At 40.9% G+C, this 25,809-nt stretch overlaps 3 protein-coding genes across 7 annotated transcripts in view; all 3 read left to right on the forward strand.

The window, feature by feature from the left end:
- Positions 1-25,809, forward strand: part of LOC144645087 (uncharacterized) — a 104,458-nt gene that overhangs the window by 53,070 nt on the left and 25,579 nt on the right. For all 5 annotated transcript variants that reach the window (XM_078504556.1, XM_078504557.1, XM_078504559.1 and 2 more), the window contains 22 exons: positions 15-116; positions 1,589-1,690; positions 2,628-2,726; positions 3,102-3,200; positions 3,367-3,468; positions 4,262-4,363; positions 4,822-4,920; positions 6,537-6,665; positions 8,647-8,772; positions 9,265-9,381; positions 10,246-10,344; positions 10,466-10,564; positions 11,025-11,126; positions 11,245-11,343; positions 11,936-12,037; positions 12,174-12,278; positions 12,606-12,707; positions 13,528-13,626; positions 14,243-14,383; positions 15,392-15,499; positions 16,066-16,263; positions 16,988-17,086. In XM_078504556.1, coding sequence (XP_078360682.1) covers positions 15-116; positions 1,589-1,690; positions 2,628-2,726; positions 3,102-3,200; positions 3,367-3,468; positions 4,262-4,363; positions 4,822-4,920; positions 6,537-6,665; positions 8,647-8,772; positions 9,265-9,381; positions 10,246-10,344; positions 10,466-10,564; positions 11,025-11,126; positions 11,245-11,343; positions 11,936-12,037; positions 12,174-12,278; positions 12,606-12,707; positions 13,528-13,626; positions 14,243-14,383; positions 15,392-15,499; positions 16,066-16,263; positions 16,988-17,086 — 2,430 coding nt within the window. The remainder of the gene's footprint in view (positions 1-14; positions 117-1,588; positions 1,691-2,627; positions 2,727-3,101; positions 3,201-3,366; positions 3,469-4,261; positions 4,364-4,821; positions 4,921-6,536; positions 6,666-8,646; positions 8,773-9,264; positions 9,382-10,245; positions 10,345-10,465; positions 10,565-11,024; positions 11,127-11,244; positions 11,344-11,935; positions 12,038-12,173; positions 12,279-12,605; positions 12,708-13,527; positions 13,627-14,242; positions 14,384-15,391; positions 15,500-16,065; positions 16,264-16,987; positions 17,087-25,809) is intronic.
- On the forward strand, positions 19,549-20,586 carry LOC144645179 (melanocyte-stimulating hormone receptor-like). Its single transcript, XM_078504665.1, has one exon. It carries the CDS (start codon positions 19,574-19,576, stop codon positions 20,501-20,503), a length of 930 nt encoding a protein of 309 aa, XP_078360791.1. The 5' UTR covers positions 19,549-19,573; the 3' UTR covers positions 20,504-20,586.
- Positions 22,795-23,713, forward strand: LOC144645185 (histamine H2 receptor-like). Its single transcript, XM_078504673.1, has one exon. It carries the CDS (start codon positions 22,795-22,797, stop codon positions 23,710-23,712), a length of 918 nt encoding a protein of 305 aa, XP_078360799.1. The 3' UTR covers position 23,713.

Genomic DNA, 25,809 nt, shown 5'->3' on the forward strand with positions numbered 1-25,809 from the left:
CATTCCCTTTTCAGTCCGAGGGACAGACAGCTCTCCACATCGCTGCTTACGAAGGAGACGAGACAATGATCAAATTTCTTCAAACAGCTCGAGCCGATGCCAACATTGCTGATTCAGTAAGAAGTTTCATGTTTTTTATTAGTAAGATAACTCGAACTCTAAGGCGAAAAATTAGAGCGGTTTTCACTTGAGTGTCGAAAGTAGTTTGCCAAGTTAATATTTGCTTTGGTTTTGCATTACTACGCTTAGTGATTGGTTAAAAAATCTCGCGCCACTAATTCTTAGCCAATTAGAACTAAAACCAAAACCAATCGTGACTCGCGCTAAAAAGCGCACGTGGGTTTCCCGCGCTTCGTGCCGGCTACATGTATTTGCTTCGAGTTTTGATTGGTTCACTGGATTGTCTGTTTCCTTTGTGATTGGCCGGAGTAATTACTGGTTGGTTTTGGTTTTACGACACTCAGTTGAAAACTGCTCTATCTTGGAGGAAAGGCAAAGTGGCGTTCATTGAATGGAGCTACTTCCAAAGTAATCCCCGAGCCAGTCAGTGTGGCGCCAAACGTTGAGTAAACCAATCAGAATTTGAAGCATAAATGTGTAAGACAAGCGCGGGAAGCTGAGTAACCAGTACTAAAAGTGGAACACATGGAACGGGGGCTAAGCATGGAGAAATATGTAACTGTTGCTAAGCGTGGGAAAACACCGGGGAAAACATTAAACCGCTGCTAGCCGTCATGAAATTTAAAAATAGAGGTTAGGCATGACGTTCATTTTTCCCGCGAACGGCAAAAAATCAACTTCTGCCGTCTGCCGTTTGGCGTTCGTCAGGAGCTCCTGCGTTCGTCGAGTAGTTTTTTGTTTGTGGTGAATGTGGGTTTTTCCCCTATTTTTATTAGGGATTAATTTTAGAATTCGATAAAAATGTAGCAAAATGATGAAAGGCAAGCTCGTGTTTACCGCCTGCCGTATATTGTAAAATGAGAGGTTAAGCATGGCGTTAACGACAGACGGCAAACGGCAAAGATAACTTCTGATTTTAAGTTCTTTTCTTCTAATCGGCAAATAAACCACACAAAAAGGGAATAACGTCTCCTACTATTTATTGCAAATACAAATAATTTCACTCTTCTGTACACACACCTGAAGAGAGACGAAAGAAGTTTCATTTTTGCCGTTTGCCGTTTGCCGTAAACGTCCTGCTTAACCTCTCTAAACGAGTCTCTCTAATAACCGTTACTAAGCGCGGGGAAACGTGTGATCATTGCTAAGCGTAGGAAAACATGAAACTGATGCCAAGCGCGAGAAAAATGTAACCGTCGCTCAGTACTTGAAAACAGGAAACGGATGCTAAACGTGGGAAAACATCGACCCGTTTCGCACCCGACTGGCCAAAGGAAGATTTCTTTCCCCGGGCTGATTGGTTAGAGCGCGTTTGTCGAGTTTTGTGAAATTTCCGAGGTAAACAAACAAAAATCTAAAGTAGATATGTTTCCGTAAACTGTGTCCCCGATTTCCAAAATCCGGTACTTCAAATCTTTACTTATTTGACAGCTTCCCATTTCTATCTTCCCCTTTTATCTCTCACCAGCACGACCGCACACCACTACACTTGGCGGCTCAAAGAGGTCACTCAACTGTAGCCGAATTCTTAGTGGATAAGCTGAAAGCAAACGTGAACTTAAGAACAAAGGTGTGAACATTTTGACATGTAAATATCTCATTTATGTTGTCATTGCCGTACTGGTACTTATCACTTGTTTGTTAGTGAAAACAGCGCAAATTGAAACAAAGAGGCTTCATAGCACTTAGAGCAAATTATTCCTCGCGAAGCGAGGCCGAAGGCCGAGCGTAGCGGGGTGTATAATTTTGTCCCTCAAAGGGATCAGGCGGGATGAAATCTCGTGTGGATTTACGGTCATATATATTTCATATATATATATATATTTGTGAGCTTGGTGTGTGGCGGAAATGACGTCACACGGCCGCCGCGCGCTGGTGGCCTAATGGTAAGGCGTCGAATTAAATCAGATCTTCGGAACTGAGGTCGGGGTTCGAATCCGGCTAGTTTTTTTTTTTTTTTTTTTTTTTTTTGGTTCGAATCCTGAGCCTTCATTTTTATCGTTTTTCTTTTCGGATTAAAATAAAATTGATTCCCACATAATACTCCCTCAACGCCTATTCAGGCTATAAATCTTTCATCGCCATCAGGGGCGCGCGGGCGGAGGCTTCGAATCCTCCTGCCATTCGTTCTTCTTTTTTTTTTAATGCCATCAAATAAATGTCCAAAATGCGACTATCCAATAATTTGTCGATGATTTTGAAAATAGTCTGCGCTTCCCAACGCTTTATACCTCTTTACGAACCAGAAAAAGCCACCATCTTCAAAGCCGAGTAGACCCTGGGAACGAGGGTGTCGCGGCCATGCCCGTTGAAATTTCTAACAAATATATCTTCCTGCCTACTATACTGTGGAAAATTGAATATGTACAATTCAATAAATGTTCAACTTCAAATAATCCACTCCTTATTTATAACACCCCCCCCCCCCTCCCCAACCCAGAGCTTCGCGAGGCCCTGCGAGTCACGTATTACTAGTTTAGTTAAGACTTTCAACACTTTGCCTTCAGGATGGCAGTACACTGATGCATATAGCTTCACAGGCGGGACACCCCGAGACTGCACTGGTGTTTCTAAAAAAGGGCGTGCCTCTTCATATGCCCAACAAGGTAAACAACATAATAATGAGTAACTTGTGAAACTCATTTCAATTGCATGGCCAGTAATTGAAAAAAAAAAAACGCTTAACAACTTTTATTTAAATGGACACACACTGGAATTTTACCGACAGATTGTTCAGTTAGAACAATGTAATAAACCGCTGTACTACACGGGAGAACTACTCAATAGCTTTGATTTGAATGGTCACACTCCTGAGTTTAACGGCAGATTTTAAAATTAGAACAACATTGCACAGTATAATAACAATACCACATGGAAGTCCTGCTCGATAGCTTTCGTTTGAATGGTAACACACAGACACTAAAAACACACTTAACTGATTCAAGGAATTTTTGTATGTCTCTTTGTTGTTTTCCACTTAGGACGGCGCCGTGTGTCTCCATGCTGCGGCAAGGAAAGGTCACGTGGGTGTTGTTAGGGCGTTGCTGTCAAAAGGCGCCACCGTGGACACAAAAACAAAAGTAAGGCTCCATTGCTTGCTCTCAATTGATGATTTTTTTTATTCTCCTTACTTCTTTGTTGGACGGTGCATTGTAAAGAGAAAGCGAACAAACCAGTTCACACTCAGCTAAATCGAACTTGCACAAAGCTCACTTCTGTCATTCACTTCATTCTCACCTCATTCAGGACCAGTACACCGCTCTGCATGTAGCGGTGAAGCACTGCAAACCACAAGTGGTCCAAATTTTACTTGGATACGGCGCCAACGTTCAACACAGAGGCGGAAAGGTGAGATTTTTCTCTGTTGCGTGATGAGGTCAAATGCACTGCAGGTAGTCAAGAGATAAGAAGAAAGATTCTTTACTGAAAGATCTTTCAATAATTACAAAGGGATTTAAAACGCTTAAATAAGTATGTTCGCCTTCGTGGAGTCCACTGTGTGGTATATGATAGGAAATGTCTTTGTGCCATAAAGTACGCTGAGTAAAGTTTCGACTGCAAGAGCAGTCCGTATTCTTTCTACTGCTTGGACATCAGGGAAGCGAGTTTTCACTTGTCGTTGGAAGAGCAAGACTGCGCTTTCCTTCGAATTCCGTTTTGCAACAGTGAAAGATCTATATCGGTCGATTTGAACACTGGAAGAAATACTAATGGAGAGCACTGTTAACAAGCAACTACAAAAAACCCAAATATTAATGTAGTGGAATCCCGATAACTCGAGGCAAAAGTCGTCCCCCACTCTCAGTCGAACACAAATTTACTCCCGATTTCTTCAACTCCTCGATTTCTCGAACCACTGTAGGGCAGAAACTTGTTAAGAATCCTAGCTGGTAAAAGACAGACCACTTGGGTACATACAAAGCAATGAGGAGTTGAATTAGGGGCCAAAAAACACAAATGTATCTAGTACCAATGAGGAGGGTTTGAACCCGGGACCTCCGTCCAGCGCCCAAACCACTAGGCCAGGCCGCCTCCAAATTACTGCGGCCTGCCACAAGGAGATATCTAATAAGGCAAATTCTTCCTCTTATATCTCTTTTCTTTTCATAAAAGATTTTCAGTATGGTTTTTTTTATTGCAGGCCGAGGAGACGCCATTGCACATCGCCGCGCGGATCAAAGATGGCGACAGAGTGGCGGAGATGCTGATAAAGAGTGGAGCGGATGTCAACGCACCGAGTGACGTAAGAAACAGCGTTGTTATACGAAAAATCTGCCTATAACAAGACAATATTCATGCTCTTTTACCCTCGACTTTTGCGAAATTTGGAAAGTACCTGGACTATTTTGACAGCAAAGCTCATTTCTCTGTTTGAAAAATTTAAACTAAAAACGTTTTCTTTTTTTAAACACCTATCAGAGAACACTGAATAGGGAGCTAAAGCAACGTCAAAACGAATAAAATTAAGTCAACTTTTAATTGCTGACGATATATACAGTTCCTACAGATTAAGGTTGTGAGATTGCTTTTGATGCGATCCAAATCTCTACACAGACATTTGTCGTGCTGGAGCAACCTTAAGCAGTTATACGGTGCTTTCTAGCGTTCGTTTTTGATATGGAAGACTTACTTTAGAGACGCTTTCGTTGCCGTTTCCTTAACGGTCGCTTAAGCTTCGTAATAACACGTCTTTCTTTTTAGAATGGAGAGACGGCTGCACACGTTGCAGCGCGGTTTGGAAACTTGAAAGTACTAAAACTACTTATTAACGAGAAGGCCGACACTGCAAGGAGGGCAAAGGTAATCATGGACACATAATCTAATGAATGTCTTAAAACTAGGGCACCATATAGTATAATAAGCCAATCAGAAAATACCATAACCGAATAGCCGGTTACCTTGTGTCAACCGCGCGAAAACGTGTAACCAGTGGCGAATGCGGAAATTGTTTTAACGATGTAATGCGCGGGAAAAAATGATCCGTTGGAAAGCGCGGGGAGACATGTAGCCGGTAGAAAAAGCGCAAAGCATGTATTGTGGAAAGGGGGAAAAAGGGGTGTGGGGGTAAAAAGGGCGTTTAAGGGGGGTAAAAAAGGAAGGTGTAAGGGGGGGAAAAAAGGAAGGGTAAGGGGGTAAAAAGGAAGGTAAGGGGGTAAAAAAAAGGAGGGGAAAAAAGAGGAAAAGAGAAAAAAAAAGCATGTGACTGGTGGAAAGCGCGGAAAAACCTGTAGCCCATGGCAAGCGCGGGAAAACACGTAACCCGTGGCAAGCGCTGGAAAATGTAGCGCTGGTAAGTGCAGGAATAAATTAAGCCAGTGGAAAGTGTGGCAAATGCTTCGGTTTTATTCTGGTTTGTTAGACCACATCGTAAGGGATTTTTAAAGTGATTGTAAAGCTCTGGAAGCGCAAAACCAAGAGTAACTAATATTTTTACGTAGTTTAAAATGATTCAGCAGTGCTTGTTTAATAGAGCGGTTGTCATTTGAGTGTCGTATAAAAACCAAAACCAAGTAATCACTCTGGCCAATCACAAAGGGAACAGACAATCCGGTGAACCAATCAAAACTCAAAGCAAATACATGTAGCCGGTACTAAGCGCGGAAAAACATGTGTGAGCGAGTCACGATTGGAATTACTTTCGGCACTCAAGTGAAAATCGCTCTAATCCAAAGAGCAACTGTGGCTGACAAAATTTTCGATTTCTTCCTGATTGTACAACACTAGGTCAAACTACCAAACAGTTTTTTCTTTGCCCCACGCTCGTGACGTGATGAACATGTTTCTCATTTCTTTACCGAGCTTAAAATTTAACATCTTTCAGCTTAAAATTTAACATCTTTCAGCTTAAAATTTAACATCTTTCAGCTTAAAATTTAACATCTTTCAGCTTAAAATTTAACATCTTTCAGCTTAAAATTTAACATCTTTCAGCTTAAAATTTAACATCTTCCAGCGCGGGCGTTGCTTTTTGTTTGTTTTTCCCTTTTTCTTTTTTTTTTTTTTTTTTTTTTTTCTTAAAATGTAACATCTTTCTTTATTTATCACCATACAGTACGCTATCAACAGTTTTCTTCCGCCTTTTTTTCCTCCCTTTTTTTGTTCCTCCCCCTCCTTGCTGATCCTAGAAGTATGCAGGACGTGTGTCACACAGACCAGGGGGGATACGGGGGGGGGGGGGGGGGGGTTATTAACTGAACCTAGTAAATGGCCTTGCTCACAATGAGTCTCTCAGTAGATCAGTGGATAGAGGGCCACACGGTGTCTGGGAGGCCATGAATTCGATTCCCGTCGTGGACTAAGTTTTTTTCTGTCCCACGCTCGTGGCGTCATGAACATTACATCTTGCTCATACCAATCAGTTTTATTAATGACAAAGCTGCTATAGTAACAAGTTTTCGCGTTTGTTTTGTTCGTAGAATGGCGAGTCTGCTCTGCACCATGCCATCCGTGCCGGGCACTACTCTGTGCTAGAGGAACTCATTGGAGTTCTGTTCCAAGTCAAGTCCAAAGCTGTGGCTAAACTTGTCCTCAATATGCCGACTGATGTAAGTAGGAGAAAATGTACAGCGAATCAGAATACGTAGGGTGAAGGGAAAGCCCGCGGGGGGGGGGGGGGGGTCACTCAAAAAAGTTTTATACGGGGAGGCTCCGCCCCAAGCTCTTACCCCTTACCCTTTTATGTACCGTTTTGACAGAAATTGTACCCCTTTCGTGTACCTTTTACTGAAAAAAGGTACCCCTTTCATATACCTAAAAGACGTGGCATAGCCTTAGAACAGGACGTTTTCTTGTCATGTTTATGTAGCACTTAATAAATTAAAATAATACAGCCATAAAGTGCGTATGTTCGAAATATTTTAATTACAGGCCTTTTAAAAAAATTAAATGACGGATTTTCATACCCTTTCATATACCTAAACTTGTGAAATCACTACCCTTTTATATACCTGAAGCCTGAAAAAGGTACCCCTTTCGGGCGGAGCCTCCCCGTATAGGCCACTATATGGAGTACCCCCCCCCCCCGGGAGGTAAAGTTTGCGTTCGAGCCTAGTGGCCCATCAGGCTGGAGCTTCACAAGGTTTTAAGTAGCATGAAGCGACTAGGAGTATTTCTACTCCCCCCTGGATGGGATGCTAGTCGATCGCAGGGTTACCCACCAGCAGTAAATTCACCGGTACCATTTATACACCTGCATGGGTGGAGAAAGGCACTATGAGTTTAAAGTGACTTGTCCAAGACTGATTTGAGAAAACTGCCTTATACTTCCTTTTACAAGCACTATAAACTTTATCTCTTAAATAACCAATCCTACTCTTGTGCATAATTTCGTTGTTTTCTGCATATTAGCTTATATTTAGTATGATTTATTCATCTTTTAACATATTTATTCTACATACGTTTGTTATTCATATTCTATTATTTCTAGTAATTTATGTGTCTTGTCTGGTTTTTTTTTTAACGTGTCAGTGACCAACAAGATAGCATATGCTTCTTTGGTCACTGAGCACATTTTATTTTGGTTTTGTATGTACTGTATATTTTCCTTATTTTAATTATTGCATTTTCTGTAAATAGTGTTAATATTATTAAATTTTTGTAAATAGTGTGAAATAATAAAAATCTGAAATCTGAATCCAAGAACACGATGCAGTGCCCCGGCCAGGGCTCGAACGCGGATCGTTCGATCCGGAGTCCGGCGCACTAACCATTAGGCCACAGTGCCTCCCATAATAATACGTAGGCGCTGTGGCGTAATAGTTGGCCCGTTGGGCTCCAGATCGAGAGATCCAGTTTTATGCGCTGAACCGGGTCACTGAGTTGTGTTCTTGGGTAAAACACTTTATTTTCGCAGTGCCTCTCTCTTCCAAGTAAACATGACAAACTGAGAGGGGTACCCTGCGATGAACAAGCATTCCATCCAGGGTGGTGGTAATACTCCTAGTCGCCTAATGTTACAGATATCGGCGTTTATCGCTGCATTAAGGAGCCACCTGGCTGCATGCTCGAATACCGTAAAATTCCGGTTATAAGCCCCCCCCCCCCCGCTTATTAGCCCCCCCCGGTTATAGACCCATCTACCTGGAAACAAAAAAATACATCCGATTATAAGCCCCCCCCCCCCCCAGATATAAGCCCCCCTCTACTGGGTGACGGTACTGAACAGGGCTAAATGTTGTTTTATCAAACGTTTTTAACTGAAAAACGTATTTCGATCAACACTCCCGTGTCTCTTTTCGAAACGTTTTTTCATTCCGCTTATAAGCCCTCCCGGATATAAGCCCCTCCGCTTATAAGCCTACCAAAAACCCCTTACGAAGTTGTATAAGCCCAGGGCTTATAACCGGAATTTTACGGTATCTGGGATTAGAGCGGACTTGAACATTTTAAGGTTTCAAACAAGCTTGCGCAGGATTACGGATGACTTTCCTTTGTCTTTCTGTCTTCTTCCCCCACTATTCTAAAAGCACCTTAGGTAGTAGCAGAGGATATGCTTTACTCCCGCCTAACGAGTTTTGTTAATTGCAGAAAGGCGAGACTCCCCTCCATTACGCGGCCCAGCTGTCCAAGTCCAAAGTCAAAGGAAACGCTGATATTGACATCGTAAAACTGCTCCTTGAACACGGTGCCGACTGTACAGCGGTCACACATCAGGTGAGGGTCAATTTTGTGTAACCAACACATAAGCAATCATTAGAAAATATCCGTCACAAGCTGGCGGAGTTTTACTCAGAACCAAAGAAGGCCATGCGGAAAGCAATACAATGCAATGGAAAAAGTAAAAATTGTCTGAAATGTGACGTATCTAACTTAGCGTTTAAACCATTGGACAACGACTTCTTAAATAGCCTTCTAGCCTTAAAGAGCCTACACTGAAATAGAAGGTTGAAAGGCATTTTGTAACTTTTTTCTCACGTAAGCGCCCTCGTTCTCTCTTCCTCTCTCGTTCGCTCGTTCCCTCACTCATACACACGCTCCCGCCTTTCGTTCACCTTGTACGCACACACGAACGAATTTACTCGTGCACGCACGTAAAGCACGCACGTAGCGATTGACGCACTTGCACACTCACTAACTTACTCATGTAATCCCTCACTTTACTTTGGTGCTAATTATATTGTTTGTTTTTTTTTCGATTTTCTTCAGTCGATGGAAACTCCAATCCACGAGTGCTCACGCTCAGGAAATAATGACATCTTGATCGCTTTACTAGAGTCCATTCCTCCTACCAAGCTTCAAGCCACGGTCAATAAACGATCGTCGGTAAGCAGTAGATCATGACTATACGCTATCTTACGGCACATCCGCATTAAAGACAAATATTGTTCCATTCCACATGGCAAGTTGATTATTCATTCGCATAAATAGCATAACGAGCCAATCGGAACACGAGTCAGAACAATAGGGGAAGTCTCTAACACTTCATTACTTTTTTTACGTAACGCGGAATTTCACCGACGCTAGCATGTTGTCTCTTACTTTTATCACCAACGTTAAGTTATTGCATTGTCTGAGTAATTGCATGAATGTCTTTCACCATTTGCCGAGCTATACTTTAAACTGGTCTATGCGAAACGTCAGGTGTTTACAATAGCTGTAATAGTCAACTTGTTCTGTTTCCTTAACGTGGCTAAAGAGGAGTGGTTTATTCATTGCAGAGTGTTCTACCTGTATCACCAACGTCACCCGGGATGACTTTCGTCCCAGGATGATTCATCTTGTGTCTGTCATTTTCTTGTTGCTGTTTTCTTGTTTACAGATGATACAGATTTCGTCCCGGGAGAGCACCGGGGACATGGGAGAAACACCTGGAAAATGTCACCCGGGAGAAACGTGACGAAAAACCCCATGTAAACAGTCCTTCCCGGGATGAAATGTAATGTTATGTAGCACGGGGATGAATCACTCGGGGGGACCCGGGATGAACACGCCATGTAAAATGAAATTTTTTCATCCCGGGACGAAACTCATCTCGGCTCTCATGTAAAGAGGCCCTAAGTCGTTCAGTTGCAACGCATATACCTTCAATACTGTACTTTGCGAAACATCAAATGTTTGTAATAGTTGTAATAATCAACTTGTTTTCTTACTTAACGCAGCTAAAATGATGTGCTTTCTTTATTTCAGAGTGGTTCTTCACCGTTACTTGTCGCTTCATACAAAGGCAACGTGGAAGTCGTACGCACGCTGCTCAAGTACCACGCCAGAGTAGATGTGTTTGATGAGGTAATTACTGCTACGATGTAAATTGAATATAATATATATTCGCGATTTTCCAACGAAGCATTAAAACGCAACAAATACTTGCTTACCTTACATTTTTCTGTTTTTTTTTTCTTGTTACCAGTCCGGCCGCGCTGCTCTACACGTGTGCGCTGAACGAGGCCATCTTGAAGTGGCTAAAGAACTGCTGGAGCATAAAGCTTATGTAAACGCTAAAAGCAAGGTAATACACTCTCTATCACATTATGCTCTGTTCACACGAAAACTTAAACCAGTTTAGTTGATGTAAAGGGGAAAATATAAATTTCTACTTAATTGTAAGTTGGCGACTTGTATGAAACAGAATAATCCTATATTGTTCGTCTCTTTTATATCCCTTCCATACTTTGACGAGGACTTTTTGTAATCTATAATTACTCCTATGAGCACAGAATGGGTTTTTGTAGTCGACTGGTGCCCCATCTCTCTTCCCGCTCAACAGATTCCTATAGAAAAAGGGCGTTTTTCGTCTCCACACAAAAATGACGGCAATACCGTAGCTTACATGCAATTTCTTTCCTTTTAGAAACGGAAGATTGCGTGACGAAAAAAGAAACAGTTGCGTTACACTGATAAACACGGCATGATGGCTACATTTCTTCTCCTCGTTTTTGTTTGCTAACATGATGAATTGCTCATTTTAGGTAGGACTTACTCCTCTTCATCTGGCGGCAGAGAGCGGTCATAAAGAGCTGGTTGGTCTTCTAGTCGCCAGTTACAAAGCTAGTGTGGACGCCTTGACGCTGGTGAGTGTTTATGACTGTGTTTTTCCTCTGTTCTCGAAATAATGTTGCAAGGAACTGGGGCATAAGCCTGTCTATATTGATTTTAACGTTGATTAAACGCGAAAAATTCTGTAAACAGGAAAAGAAGACAGCACTACATTTGGCTGCGGAGAAGGGCCGTTTACAAGTCTGTGAACATCTTTTGGAGTTGAGAGCTGACATCAGCGCGTTGGACAACGTAAGTTGCTTTCTTCTTGATTGCCCCTTATCAATGTCGGGGGCGCGAGAAAATGCCTTTATGCTGCATGCTTAGTGACTTGCCGGCCAGGATTTTAGAACATTCTCATTCTTAGTAAGATTTTTCCTATCAAATAGGCAAATTTAATAACTGTTGTCAAACAAAACTTAAGTGACCGCATTTAATAACACAATTAACCAATCAGAACTCACAGTGAGAACATGCAACCAGCGCCAAGCGCGGGAAAAAAACGCAGTTAGCGCCGAGCGCGGTTGAAAAGTGGTTTTCTTTTTACTCAATCACCGCCAAGCGCGGGAAAACAGGCATTCAGCGCCAAGCGCGGGGAAACACGAAGTCAGACGCCGGGCGCGGGAAAACACGCAACTGATGCCAAGCGCGGGAAAACATACGCAAGCCATTAGCCACGATTGGTGTTAGGGCTTCGCTTCTGATTAGCTCAAAAGCAGTACATTGTCTCCAATTGGACAAAGTACCTCAAGAAGGTTTGTTATTTTTTAAGCAATATACGGATACTTTTGAATTGTACGATTTGCCGTTCCTGATGTTTACCCTCTATTCATTTTATTCACAGAAAGGTCAAACGCCTCTTCATTACGCCGCGCAAAACGATCATTCACAAGTGGTGACGCTGTTCTTGAACCGTAAGCCTGGAGTCATGATGCAACAGAACGCGGTAAGGAAAGAGCGAATAAGTGTCACAGGTACCCCAAGTCGGCTTGGGCTGCCTGTGATAGTACGACATTGTGTATTAACAGGAAAAAATGTTAATAATCGTTTCTGTGACTATCATTTCCTTTTCTGTTGCACAGGAAGGCAGTACTTGTGTTCACATTGCAGCGATGAAAGGCAGCGTATCAGTGATGAAGGAACTTCTAAAATTCAACCCTTCAGGAATCACAACGGCAAGAAACAAGGTAACGGATAGCAAGTTATGCATGGGGGGAAAACAGAAAGTTAAAAGCAATACTATCTAGCTTTAGGAAACGCTGTAGTATTAATTTGTTTTTTCAACGACGAGAGACAGTGTTTGATATATCTTCTGAATCGCCAAAACTAGAACTAAGGAGTGCCAAATACCGTCACCGATTTCCTCTGACTAAACTTGATGAAGTACTTATGAGTTTGAGAAGGAACATTTCAGCATTTCCTAGGCGTAAAAATTTACTTTGTGATAATCACTACGCCTTTGAGATTTATCAATCTTGCAATCTTAACAATAGTATTTTGCTTTTTCTTCACAGCGGAAATTCGCTACGCCCCTTTTACTTGCGGCCAGCGGTGGTCATAAAGTTGTTGTGGAAGTGTTGATAGCGCACGGAGCCTCGGCCAGTGATGAAGATGCGGTATGTACCAGGCCCCGCTCTTACACCGTCCAAGAATGGGTAAGAAAAAGGGCCCTGGACCTCTTTGAGATACATGTTTAAACTTTGCAAAACGTATTTTACCAAGCCAACATTAGTCAATAGTAAAAAAATGTAGGTACCGGAACTCGTTTTTGAGCGTAGCTAAAGTTAAAGGTGTTTTTGACAGTTTATATTGTTGCTATGGCTTGTTATATCAAGATGATCATAACACGTTTACCAATGATCGGGCATTTGTTTGATTTTATTGTTTTAACATCAATTGATAGCGTACAAGGCCGTTGCATCGACCATTAAAACACAAGTGGTGTAAATCGTTACCATCCACCTCAACACAATTTGTGAGAAATTAACTATGTTAGACCGGTTTTCACTTGAATGTCGAAGTAATTCGCATTTGCTTTGGTTTTGCATTACTACGCTCAGTGATTAGTTTGAAAAATTTGTTTTGCGCTTCGCGCCACCAACATGTGTATTGTTCGAGTTTTGATTGGATACCTGGATTATCAGTGTCCTTTATGATTGGCCAGAATGATAACTTTGGTTTTATTTTTACGACACTCAATTTAAATTCAATCTTTTTATTATTTCTTGGAAAAGTTGAGTAGCCGCGGATTTTTTGAGCGGAGCGAGGGGCTGTACACAGGCTACAGTTGAGCAGTTATTTACCTCTAGAACCAAGTAGCACGAGAAAATGCGAGAACAATCGCGTAAACGAACAACCATTTGTGCCTTTTTCTTAAAACGGTGAGGAGTTCCTCGTAATCACTTTATCTATCACCACTGTTTTCTCCCCTCGCAGGATGGAATGACAGTTCTACATCTAGCGGCTAGGTTTGGTCACGTGGACGTCTTGGAGGTTTTGCGCGGGAAAGTTCCTTGGAGCATGGCAAGCGTAAAGGTGAGAAGAATTTTAAGGCTCCAACTAACGTAACGAATGTTTACAGCAACAAGTACTTTTCGAATCATGAGCTTCTGGAGGATAGATAAATTTGGAGTGGTCGTTAATTACGAAGACGGCGTTACTTTGAAGGGTCCGTTGATTTCAAAGGGTACTTTCTTTCGGTGGGCTCGCGTAATGCCTCTCTCCACCCACATACACATGGGAACCGCCAAGTTGTAAGGGCAACTTGATAAAATGTTAGAGGGAAGCTCTTTAACGGAGTAGCATCCCATCCAGGCCGAGTAGCAATACTCGTAGTCTTTTCATGCTTCAGAACTTCACCTTAAAGGACTTTACTTTTCCTACCAAAACCTGGACCAAAACTGTGATATTTAAAGCGGCGGATACTTATTTGGCGGGCTACTTTGGGGGGTGGGGGGGGGGTGGGGGGGGTAAAGACCTACACCTCTCCCTCCCCTCTCCCTCCCCTCTCCCTCCCTCTCCTCCCTCTCCTCGCTCGCTGTCCTTCTTTTTTCAATCTATCCCCTGCCTGACAGCTTACAGTTCACAGGCTATTCAACGCTGCACTATGTATTGCTTTGATTTCATATTTATTTTATTTGTTGTTTTGCAGACCGGCCTGTCCGCTCTCCACGTGGCCGCCCAGTACGGTCAGATTGAAGTAGTCAGGGAAATGCTGCTCAAAGTGTCCGGCACAATCAAAAGCGAATCTCCTTCAATGGTGGATACCGGCGATAAAGGACCGCGCTCAGACGTGAGTTATTAGATAAGGGCCACAGATAGAGACCTTGTTATTATATTAGGGACAGAAGGTTTGGCCAGAAGCATATATGCTTCCGGTTTGGCCCGAACACCTCACTAATACTGACTACTGGCACTGTGGACACTACGCAAATTTAACGAGGTTTGACTGAGTCGTCGTTCACAGTCAGGTCGTCGCATGCCGATGAACTCAATACGCCTTTCAACTACATGGATACACTGTCTCGAACGTACATACCAGCAGCTGTTCTCTTTGCGTGTGCACGCTTGTAGCTGAACAGTCCGTTCGCTGAACTACACACCATGGTTTTGAGAAAGATATTGTGCAGTCAGTGACACAAGACACTTGGGAAAAATTCCCGAGTTCTCTAACACTGAGCTAAGCTGAGCTACCACTGAGCGTAAGACCGGCGTGCGTAAGGTCATACGTCGACTCCTGTTGGGATAACTCGGAATTTTTTTTCCGAGCAGCCTGTGTTACTAACTGAATAATATTTTCCTCATTTTCTTTCTCCAAGCTAAAATTATACCAATCCTTTATTTTCATACACCGTGGTTTTATTGTAAAAGTAGGACAATCAGGAGATCACACGTTGTCGAACGGGAACTCGGGAATGAGAGGCGTTTGTTTTTCTGTTTTTTTTTTTTCCTGCATCCTAACTGCTTAATTAAGCGAAGTTTCTTTCAAAGTTTTAAATCATCTTAGTGAGCTGTGACAGAGTTTCAGTTTATTGTTCTTGCATGTTCGGGAAACGATACGCTCGAAAATTGTATCTTAAATTTGAAACACCTCCACAAAGCCTGCTAGGGAATGACCCCCCTTTTAGTACAGATACTAAGACCGTTTAACAGCATAATGCTTTGGGTTTTTCATTCAATGGCTGTTCGTCCTTTTAAGACAGTCTCTTTTTTTGATTTTCTGAGATGACTCTTTTTAGCGACCTATACCATCCGTTCGAAAGTCTCCGGTTTCTAACATTTTTCTTGTTTGCGCCCGCAGTACTGCTTCACTCCGCTGCATTTAGCCGCACAGTCAGGTCACGTGGGTGTTGTGCGAATACTGCTGAACTCGCCTGGTGTGCGCGTGGACTCGGCGACAGCCGTACAGGTGAGAGGTTGGACACTTGATGCAGTTAACTTGACGTCAAACAAAAAGAAACCTCCTGTTAATGGACTCCTCTTGCCATCAAACTCAAACTGTTATGGCTGGTAGCCTCGCTAGTCTTGTATATGTCGAATCAAAAAATATTTATTCAGTTATTTTCAAATTGATTATTACTTAGTAATAAGTAATACTCTGGCATGTTGCTGGTGGCGGCATTTTGGGGGCGTGATTATCTTAAAGACGTAAGTTGCAAACCTAAATTTAGGTTATGTTGAGACCTTCAACTGAAATATGTTTTGGCGCAGAACTACGCATTATTTGTCCAAAGAACCAATAACAAATGGCTGCACATGGTGATTAACCTAAAATAACGACCTACTATGTACATGCCAGAGCATTTGATTGTTTAAGGTTATAGATCTTCTCCAAGAATAGCAAAAGTCTGGGATGGTTTGCTGACAAAAAGCGCCTGTACTCCTGTTAAAATCATTGTTCGTTTCTCCTCGATCTTTGACGACTATCAATTTAGCAACGTTCAGTTGTTATTTTTTTTTATTTCGCGGATCTAGGGTTCAATCCCTCTTCACTTGGCTGCAGAGAATGGTCACTCTGAGGTTGTCAGTATTCTGTTAAGTAAGTCAACACTGCAGCTCCACGTCAAAGACAAGATGGGCAGAACGGCCATGCACTTGGCGGCCGCCAATGGACATCGAGAACTGATCTCTCAGCTGATTGGACAAGGAGCGGATATAAACGCGCCTGATGAGGTATCAATCAATCAATCAATCAATCAATCAATCAATGAATTAATGAATCAATCAATTCAATCAATCACTCAGTCAGTCAGTCAGTCAGTCAGTCAGTTAGTGGATAAATCAGCGTGTTTATTTCCCTGTTCAAAATGGGAGAATATTCTCAAATTTCTTTTTGTCGTCAAATACTTAAAAATACCGTCGTCACACACTCCGGTATCATCCACAGACTGAAACGCTAGAACCGTCTATAACAGCATAGTTAATAGTACTTCGTAAAAGAACTTCTCAGTAGCTGTCATTTGAATGGTCACACACTAGGTTTACATCCACACACTTAAAGTTTATGGACCAACTTGTACAGCATAATAAACAGTACCTCATGAAATTCATATATTGTACTGCGTATATAGCTTTTATCAAATGAATGGTCATCCATACATTACTAGAACCACCTTGTGCAGTCAGAATACCAAGCATAAACTCGGGATTGCCATGGATTTCAGCTAGTGATCAGAATGGAAGAATTGAACCACAGGCCTCTAACCACTCTACAATGTTTTCCCTTAATATCCTGTTTGTTCGTGGCGCGTTCAGTTTCTTGTGTAACCCTAGTCGGCTCACTGACATCAACATACAGATTTCTTTTTACTGGCTTTCACAAATTCCTTATAGTACTAGTTGGGAGAATTTGCAGCGTTACCAAAACATTCGAAAACATTTCGTCTTTTCCAATTAGAATGGCTACGCACCAATGCACATGTCAGCCGAAGCGGGTCATGTTGAAGTTGTCAAATTGCTGGTGGAGTCTGGGGCGTCACCGAGGGCAGAGTCTCTGGTTAGTGAACAGAATATTATTATTTTATGCAAAGGCCTTGTTACATGGTCCTAGGGTCCTTCCGCTATGTGGAGGGCAGGCTACGCTCTGGGACACTCAAAACAAAAGAATCGAAAGCCAAGTCATGACTGGTTAAAGTCGCTTTGTTTTGGATGTCCCAGCGCGCAGCTTGCACTCCAGCAAGGTGTTATTTTGTACCACTTGAGCGGTAGCAGCAAAGGGCCCATTCTCCAAGCGGGGAGAGGGGATTAGGTCAATCAAGGCCTTGTTAAATATTTGACACGTTTTTGTACAGCTTACCTCCAAAAAAAGAGGAGTTACTAGGAGTTACACTTCTCACACACCACTGGGCGCCAGGCCGACCGCCACCGACCTAACAAACCAACAAAACAACAGACACGACACGGGAAAGCACGGCAAAGCAACAAAAAAACGCACCGAATCAGGGGGGGGGGGGAAAAGGCAGCAAGGCGGACGCAACAAAAACACGCCCGCCAAAAGCACGACCCCCCAGGTCCCAGCGGTGTGGAGAAACTCCACTCACTCAGCAGTGGAAAATAAACGTAGTTTTGTTAGGTCGTGTCCTGCTGGGAGCAGTGATTTCGTCGACAATCACTTTTTGTTTATTTTGTTAAAGAGCTCCAGTAACATGACACTTTAATTTAGCTCCATTTATGTTGAAGCAGTTAAAAACCTGTTTGGGTTGTTCTACCGAAAACAACCTGAATGGGTCTGGCTTGTGTTGGGTTTTTCGTGATCTACTGCAAAGAAACCTTTTTTCGGTTTGATTTGGTTAATTATTTACCAACCATTTCAATCGAACACGGTTGGAAATGCGTCATTGAGGATGCTTTAACCAAATCGACCATACAAAAGTTCGATTTTGGTTGAAAAAGTTGATCAACCAAACAAACTGTTGGGCAACTTCTATATCAACAAACATATCGCACAACTAAATAGCTGTTACTGCAGTTGAGGTTGCGATAGTGTATTCTTTTGTTAAGATGGTATGCCGCAAACGAGGCGAATGGGTCAACGCATTGGTCAACACTATGCAGAGTGACCCTTTAGCCTCATTTCTCGTTCCTTATGAAACCTTTAAGAACTGCAATCACAGCTTTTACAATAACGTTTGAGTCAACCTCGCTCCCATGGTCTTCTTGGACTTTCAAATCCAAGATGGCCGTTACTGTGTTTGTTTGCGTTCGCGCGTTAATTTTGCATAGCGTGCAGAACTAGAAGCTAATGCCACTCGTTCAAAAGATTCCAAAACAAGCTCATAACAACTTCACAGGTTGATATGTTTTCGTTTACTAACAATTAACAGTAAAATTACAGTTCATTGTGACAAAAGTCAGGTACTCACATTTTTGCCTTTTTCAAGTGAATCGACTAAACGCCAGGCTCTTATGGATTTTGGATTTATTTTGGCAATTGGCGATTCTCAGATGTCTGAAAACATTTCAGTGGCCTTCGGCCACGTAAGTCTCTAAAAATGTATTTTGCCGTGTTATTGGCGAGCTATCGCCCTCGCTTTATCGTCAGCCGAAGTAGCTGGCCTCCACTTCTCTAGACAAACTAACAGTGAACTGTACAATTTATTTGAATGACAACAACAACAGGAACTGTAACAACAAAACAAAACTTAAACGAAATGGAGAAAAAATTATTGGTTAAGGATGTCCCATCTGACTCAATTTGAAGCGAGAACATAACTAATTGCATGAAAGTTCATTAAGAACGATGCACAGTGGTAATTAATATTAATTAACGGAACTTTGCAAAGGATCACCCATTGGCAAAAATTGTATTATTGTACTCATTTTAAAAATAACCACGTAAAACGTACGTTTGATTCTATCAACGGCTCATTTGAGACAGTTGATGAAGGGGTTTTCCTGAAACGTCTCTCTGTTTCTCAAGAACTATTTAGCACTTTTTCAACACAACATTTACACGAATTAAATAACCATACTTGGTGAAGCGCTTTTTGTGCATTGAATAGAAAACCAATTTGTAAGGGTTCTCTTTAACCTTACATTAACTTCCGTTTGCTTGTTGCGGAAGTGAATATCCCGCTTAATTTAATTTTCAGGTCTCTATTAATAAATTATGCCCTGCAGAACCAGAAAAGAAAATCATTAACATAAATTCCGTTTATACTTCAGGTTCCTGCATGAACTTTTTGCCCCGTTTGGAAACCGTGGTAATATTAAGAACGCGCAAGAAAAAATTCAAATGGCTAGCTAATTTTTGCGATGTGTAAGGCTGTAGCACCTGCTTTAGGCACAGAGATGTGAAATGTTTAAGCACCCCAAAACAAATATTTTGTCCGGTAACCATGGTTTTATTGTAATTTTGATGCACTTTTAAAAACGTGAAATGGATATCAATTATGTTTATTTGTCATTTTCTAAGACAAAACTCCACATTCAAAATTAGTTCGGTTGTATTGAAGCAATTAAAAACCTGTCTGTTTTCAAAATTATGAAAAATCCTCTCTGTGACGAATTGCTGCTATACCAGCCCACGGATACCGAAGTTGAAGACTTACATTCATCGTATATTGTTAATTGCGTCTTGAACGCTTTCCTAAGCATTACTGCCATTATCTTGAACATCGTCACAATCCAGGCGCTCCGAAAAACTTCCTCGTTGCCAAAGCCTCTAAAAACATTGCTTCTGAGTCTTGCTGTTTCTGATCTTGGTGTTGGTTTACTGTGCCATCCTTTATGCATCGCTTTGCTGGTCGAATGGATGAAACAAAACGCTGCAAGCAATTCAAATTGTGCCTTGTACACCACGTTCGTCTTTAGCATGGGCCTGTTTTCTGTGCCAACATTTTTCGGCGTTACAGCTCTGAGTGTAGACAGATTCTTGGCAATTCATCTTCATCTCAGATACCAGGAACTTGTGACTCACAAGCGTGTTGTTGCTGCGGTGATCTCAATATGGGTGTTCAGCTCATTTTTCTCGTTAATAAGGTTGTGGATCCCGAGAAATATCTTCTTCGCAATTTTTATTTGTATTGCAATTGTTTGTCTCTTGACCACAACATTACTTTATTTCAAGATTTATTTAGCTGCGAGACGGCACAAGGAACAAATTGAAGCCCTGCAAGTACAACAAGTAGCAGAGCCTGGCGACATGGCAAATGTTGCGAGCGTCAGCAAATCTGCAGTCGGTACATTTTACGTGTATCTTGTGTTTCTGGTTTGTTATTTACCACAGAGTGGTAGATTTGTTGCTCTAATAGTCGCTGGATCGACTACCGCAACAAAAGGGTTTTCTCTTTTTTCATGGACACTTATATTTCTCAATTCATCTTTGAACCCTGTTATTTATTGTTGGAAGATGAGACACATTCGACACGCTATCATGGACATACTGCGAAATATATTGCCGATTCGCAGCTGAGTCAAATGTTGAAAGAGAATGCTTGACAGAATGTAAATGGGACCAAAAACAAATATGTTTTTTTTCGCTTCAACAATACCTTACAGCTTGTCGAATAAATGTAACTTCAATCAATCAATCAATCAACTTTATTAAAAGAGGGTAACGGCAAACAATAAAAACTACTGACAAACAAGCGGCCCCGGATACAAACCAAAAAAAAAACAGAAACAAAAAACTAGATGATTCCGCAAAGTATGTTCTTTTGTTATTGCGTCTTGAACGCTTTCCAAGCATTACTGCCATTATCTTGAACCGCACAACCAGGCGCTCCGAAAAACTTATATTAAGTTCTTATATTAATAAGAACATTACTTCCTGTTTAGAGTTATAAGACTGCTTTGTTTTAATTGTTATTTTTAGCAGCAAGATGTCCAGTATCTAGATTGTAAATTCAGCCATTCCCACGCTCTCTGTGTTAGACTTTCGCTTCGCACATATTCGGAGCGGGACATGTACAAATAAAGACCCGTAATGACTTAATTACTATTTAAAACTAAGATACACAAGTAAAACACAGGGGCACCCATCGAGAATATATTTCAAACCACTTAAATATAGCCCTTTGTGTTTTTTTTTTTTAAGGTAGTATAGTATATTTTTTTTTTATTTTTTTTTTTTTTTTTTTTTTTTTTTTATTTTTGAAAAATTTTTTTTTAAAATCAAAAGCCCAAAATTTTGTTTTTTATAAAAATATAAAAAAAAAATTTTTTTTTTTTATAAATATAAAAGGGAAAAAAAAAAAAAAAATTTTATTTTTTTATAAATTTTTTATTGGGGGGGGCCCCAAAACACCCTCAATGTCATCTGCACAGCTGTAAAACTCAGAAACAGCACAGTTCACGCTTTGTAAGAATTTTTGGACAAGCGCTTTTTTACGATGAAATTTAAATCCTCGTTTTATGCATCACCTGCTAATAACAAACAAGTCGTTCCTGTAATTTGCGGACTGATGAAAACTTTTAACAGCCTCCCAGGGCGCGGAGCAAGGGTTTAAACTGCCGCTGTGAAAAAAAGCTGTTATCGGGTGGACATGGAACAAAATAAAATAGCAGGCGAAAGACGAAAGACCCCTTAGGAGTCTATTTGTCACACATTTGTGCCCAGTTGTTTATTTGCGATTTGTGGCCGAGGAAGATTGGTTTTTATTAGCTCTCTTAATGCGCGGGGTGTGATGGGAAACGAAGTAGAGAAAATTATACAGCGAGAAGTCCAACCCTAGAGGAGTGCAGTAAATTCACGCATGATCTCTTTTCTTTTTTGCGTAAACGAACCAAACGTTAGTTTTTTGCACTTTTGGACTCTACCTAACCCCTCAATCTATCTCCGACCTGGCAGCCTGTCTGCAGGCCCACGGTTGAGCTTGTAGACGTTACTAAACAATTTTAAGACCGTTGGTTCGACCACGTACGTTTGGTGATTGTAGCTAGCTGCAAAACATACTTCATAATGGAGACAAGCGTTTTCATTGGTTGCCACAGTTTACAAATGGGAACATAATTACTTGTATTCCAAGTACAGAAGAGAAAAAAAAATAAAGGGAAAATTTATATTTGGTGACGAGTTTTGCAGGTGATAAGTCATTGCCAAAAAAAACATTTAAGCACATGAGTCGAATCAAACGCTCATTTAACTTTGTATGCCAAGCGTTGTGTCGATATAAAAAGCATTTAGTGGTCTGCGTTATCTTGCTTCTTTATTGCGGCAGTCCTGCATTAATTTTTCTTAAAATTGAAATTTACTTCTGCAAAGACAGGCAACGTAGACGCTTTTCTGATTCCTTCATGTGAGGAGTTTATTCTGCCTTGGTCTTAATTATTCGAAGCGTGTCGGGCAGAAAAAAAAACATTAAAACAAGCTAATTTTTCAGATGATGCGTAATTCTAAGACACCTGCTCTAGGTGAAGACATTGTATTTGAAATTAAAGACAAGGTATTGACTTGAAGCAATTACTTTATTCTAATTCATTGTGATGAATTTTATATTAATAAGATGACTGTAAAGTCGGGATCAGCAGAGCTTCTTCACAACGGCGTCTTAGCTTATGCGTCGAAAGTTGGAAAGAAACTTCCGAAACACCTTCCCGCCTTGGAGGGAATATAATGGGGTTATGATCAAGGTTTACAGAAGTGTAAAAGAACATTTTTTTTGATTTTTCATTTTCTAAGACAAACTTCTAACATGAAAACGAACTGACCGGAAAATTTAACACTGGAAAAATCGTTTGGTACTGTTGAAAGAATTCAAAATCATGAAAAATCCTCTCTGTGACGATTTGTTGGTGAACCAACCCACAAATACCGAAGATGACTTGTATTCATCGTACATTGTTAATTGCGTTTTAAACGCTTTCCTGTCCATTACCGCTGTGTTATTTAACTGCGCCACAATCCACGCGATCCGAAAAACATCTTCGTTGCCAAAGCCTCTGAAAACATTGCTCCTGAGTCTTGCTGTTTCTGATCTTGGTGTTGGTTTACTTGTGGAGCCTTTCTACTTTGGGCTTCTCGTCAAATGGTTACAACGAAACAGTTCAACTGGTGATACATGCACTGCGTTCCTCTTTATTATGGGCTTGTTTTCTGCCGCGTCTTATTTCGGAGTTGTGGCTCTTAGTGTTGACAGATTTTTGGCCATTCATCTACACCTGAGGTACCAAGACGTTGTAACTGAACGGCGAGTCGTTGCTGTGGCGATCGCGATCTGGGTGTTGAGTGCAATTCTTTCGTTTGTTCGGTTGTGGATCACAACGAATATGTTTTTGGTATTTTTTGTTGTTATTTCGTTTTTGTGTTTTTTTACTACGACATTTCTTTATTTCAAGATTTATAGAGCCGTACGACGCCACAGAAATCAAATTCATTCCCTGCAAGTACAAGTAGCACAGAATGGCGAAATGACAGCAAATGCTGCAAGCATCAGAAAATCTGCAGTCGGTGCATTCTACGTGTATCTCGTGTTTTTCCTTTGCTATTTTCCACAGGGTTGCAGGTTAATCGTCATTATAGTCACTGGGTTAAATAACGTGACAAAGGGGTTTTCACTTTATTCACGGACCCTCTTATTCCTGAATTCATCTTTGAACCCTATTGTTTACTGTTGGAAGATGAGACACATACGACACGCTATCGTGGACATACTGCGAAATATATTTTCGAGTCACAGCTGAGAATGAGAGGGAGAGAATGCGAGACCGAAGAGCAAATGGCACCAAAAGAAAACACAATTGACTTAAAAACTGTTTCGCATGATAGTTTCTTGGATGCGTATGTTTTTCTGTTATTGTTAATTTAATATATATTTTTGCATTTTTTACCCCAGGCTTGTTGAAAACGTTTTTTCTTTAAAGCACAAACAACAGAAACGGCTGACTATTGTAAGCAGGTGGTATATATGACGAAGAATAATAAATTCACTAAGTTCTCTTTCCTTTCTTGTGCACACGAAGTAAGGTGGTGTTCTGTTGGGATCAGCCATTTTGACTGTAATCGGTTTTTGGTGAAGTTGTCCGCCAGCAGAACACATAAATAGAGAGATTAAGCTTCACGTTATACGGCAAACGTCAAACACGATCGAGCTTGCCTTTCATTTTGTTACCTTTTTATGGAATTCTAAAATTAATCCCTCATAAAAATAGGGAGAAAATCCCACATTCACGACAAACACAAAACTACTCGTTTCCGCGTACGAACGCCAAACGGCAGACGACAGAAGTTGAATTTTTGCCGTTTGCGGGAAAAATAAACGTCATGCCTAACCTTCCTTATAATTCCAATTTTCCTCTGAAACGGTTGATAACTGTTTTGCCTTCTTTTAGTGGAACCAACTTGAAAAGTTGGTCATGGTTGATTTTTTCGTGTTGCGCAGCGAAGAATATTTTTTTTTCGTTGATTTGGTTGTATGGATTGTTGAGCACTGATCAACCTTTTTTTAACCTGAAACTTTTACAAAATCAACCATAACCAAGTTTCATTTTGATCGAAAAAGTTGATCAACTGAACAAGCAGCTAGACAACGTCACTGCCATCGTCAGCAAACACGTCACATTGCTAAATAGCAATACCGGCAGTCGACCTCGTTCCCAGGGTCTTCTCGATCGAAAGGCCAAGATCAGAGGGCGCTACTTTGTTTGTGTTCGCGCGTTTATTTCGCGCAGCGTCCAGAAACTAGAATCCAGTTTCACTGCATTTCCATTGAACTACAAGAAGTGTACAGCAGCTGTCACTCAATACGTTCGACAAAGTTTGTTCCTTTTCCTCTCAGTTTTTCATGAGAGCATCGACTTCACACCAGCTTTTTCTTGGTTTCTTCTGGGCTATTTCCTTGTAATTTTCGACCTGCCCTTGCGTTGAGGCACGCATGTCTGAAGAATAAATTAAAAATTACGGTAGCATTGGAAAGCTTTTACTCTCGCCTTACAAGCCCAAGTTAGCCGGGATTCATGCAACTTTGCGGCGAAGTGCGCAATTTGTTTGAATGGCCGAACAGAGTGAAACCTCAAAAAAGACAAAAATGAAACAAAATGTAGAAATTTATGTTACTTATAGATGATTGACTCAATTCGAAGTTAGTGCATAACTTAAGGAAAATTCACAAAAAGGTGGCACAAATTTTAGAGGTAATTAATATTTATTAAGGAAAGTTTGTAAATGTTCATCCATTGGCAAAAACTGCATAAAATACTCAAGTCGATTCCAAAAATTGTTAAAATACCGTAATTAACTTTGTGTATTGAGTTTTGCGTATTTAATAAAGACAATTTAAAATGATTTTTTAACTTCACTTGAAACTTTTGTCTTTTGTGGAAGCGCATGTTCTGCTTAATTCAATTTTCAGGTTGCAATATGATGAAAAAATGATATTACATCATTAATTCCCGTTTTTTTTTTGGCTTCTTGTATGATTTTTTTTCCTATTTTGGAAATATTCAAATAAGCTAATTTTTCTGATGATTATAAGGCACCTGCTCTCCCTTGGTACTGAGATGTGACATGTTTATAATAAAAAAAATGGCCAGTTGCCAGTTTTATTCTAGATCTGATGGACTTTTAAAAGACATGTCAAACAGATAACGCAAAAGGTTTTGTCGTTTTCTAAGAAAATTCACTGAAATCAGCAAACCGTTGGACGGTTCTATTGAAAGAATTCAACGTTTGTTTGCGATCATGAAAAATCCTCTGTGTGAAAAATTGTTGCTCTACCAGCCCACGGATACTGAAGCGAAAGATTTATATGCATCTTACATCGCTAATTGTGTTTTCAATGT

Source organism: Oculina patagonica, chromosome 3 (genome assembly GCF_052425735.1).
Source record: "Oculina patagonica isolate OP01 chromosome 3, crgOcupat, whole genome shotgun sequence".
In the NCBI taxonomy this organism is placed as follows: domain Eukaryota; kingdom Metazoa; phylum Cnidaria; class Anthozoa; order Scleractinia; family Oculinidae; genus Oculina; species Oculina patagonica.

What these genes read in the sequence shown, in the direction of transcription:
- LOC144645179 (XM_078504665.1), top strand. Translation starts at nt 19,574, where the DNA reads ATGAAAAATCCTCTCTGTGACGAATTGCTGCTATACCAGCCCACGGAT.
- LOC144645185 (XM_078504673.1), top strand. Translation starts at nt 22,795, where the DNA reads ATGAAAAATCCTCTCTGTGACGATTTGTTGGTGAACCAACCCACAAAT.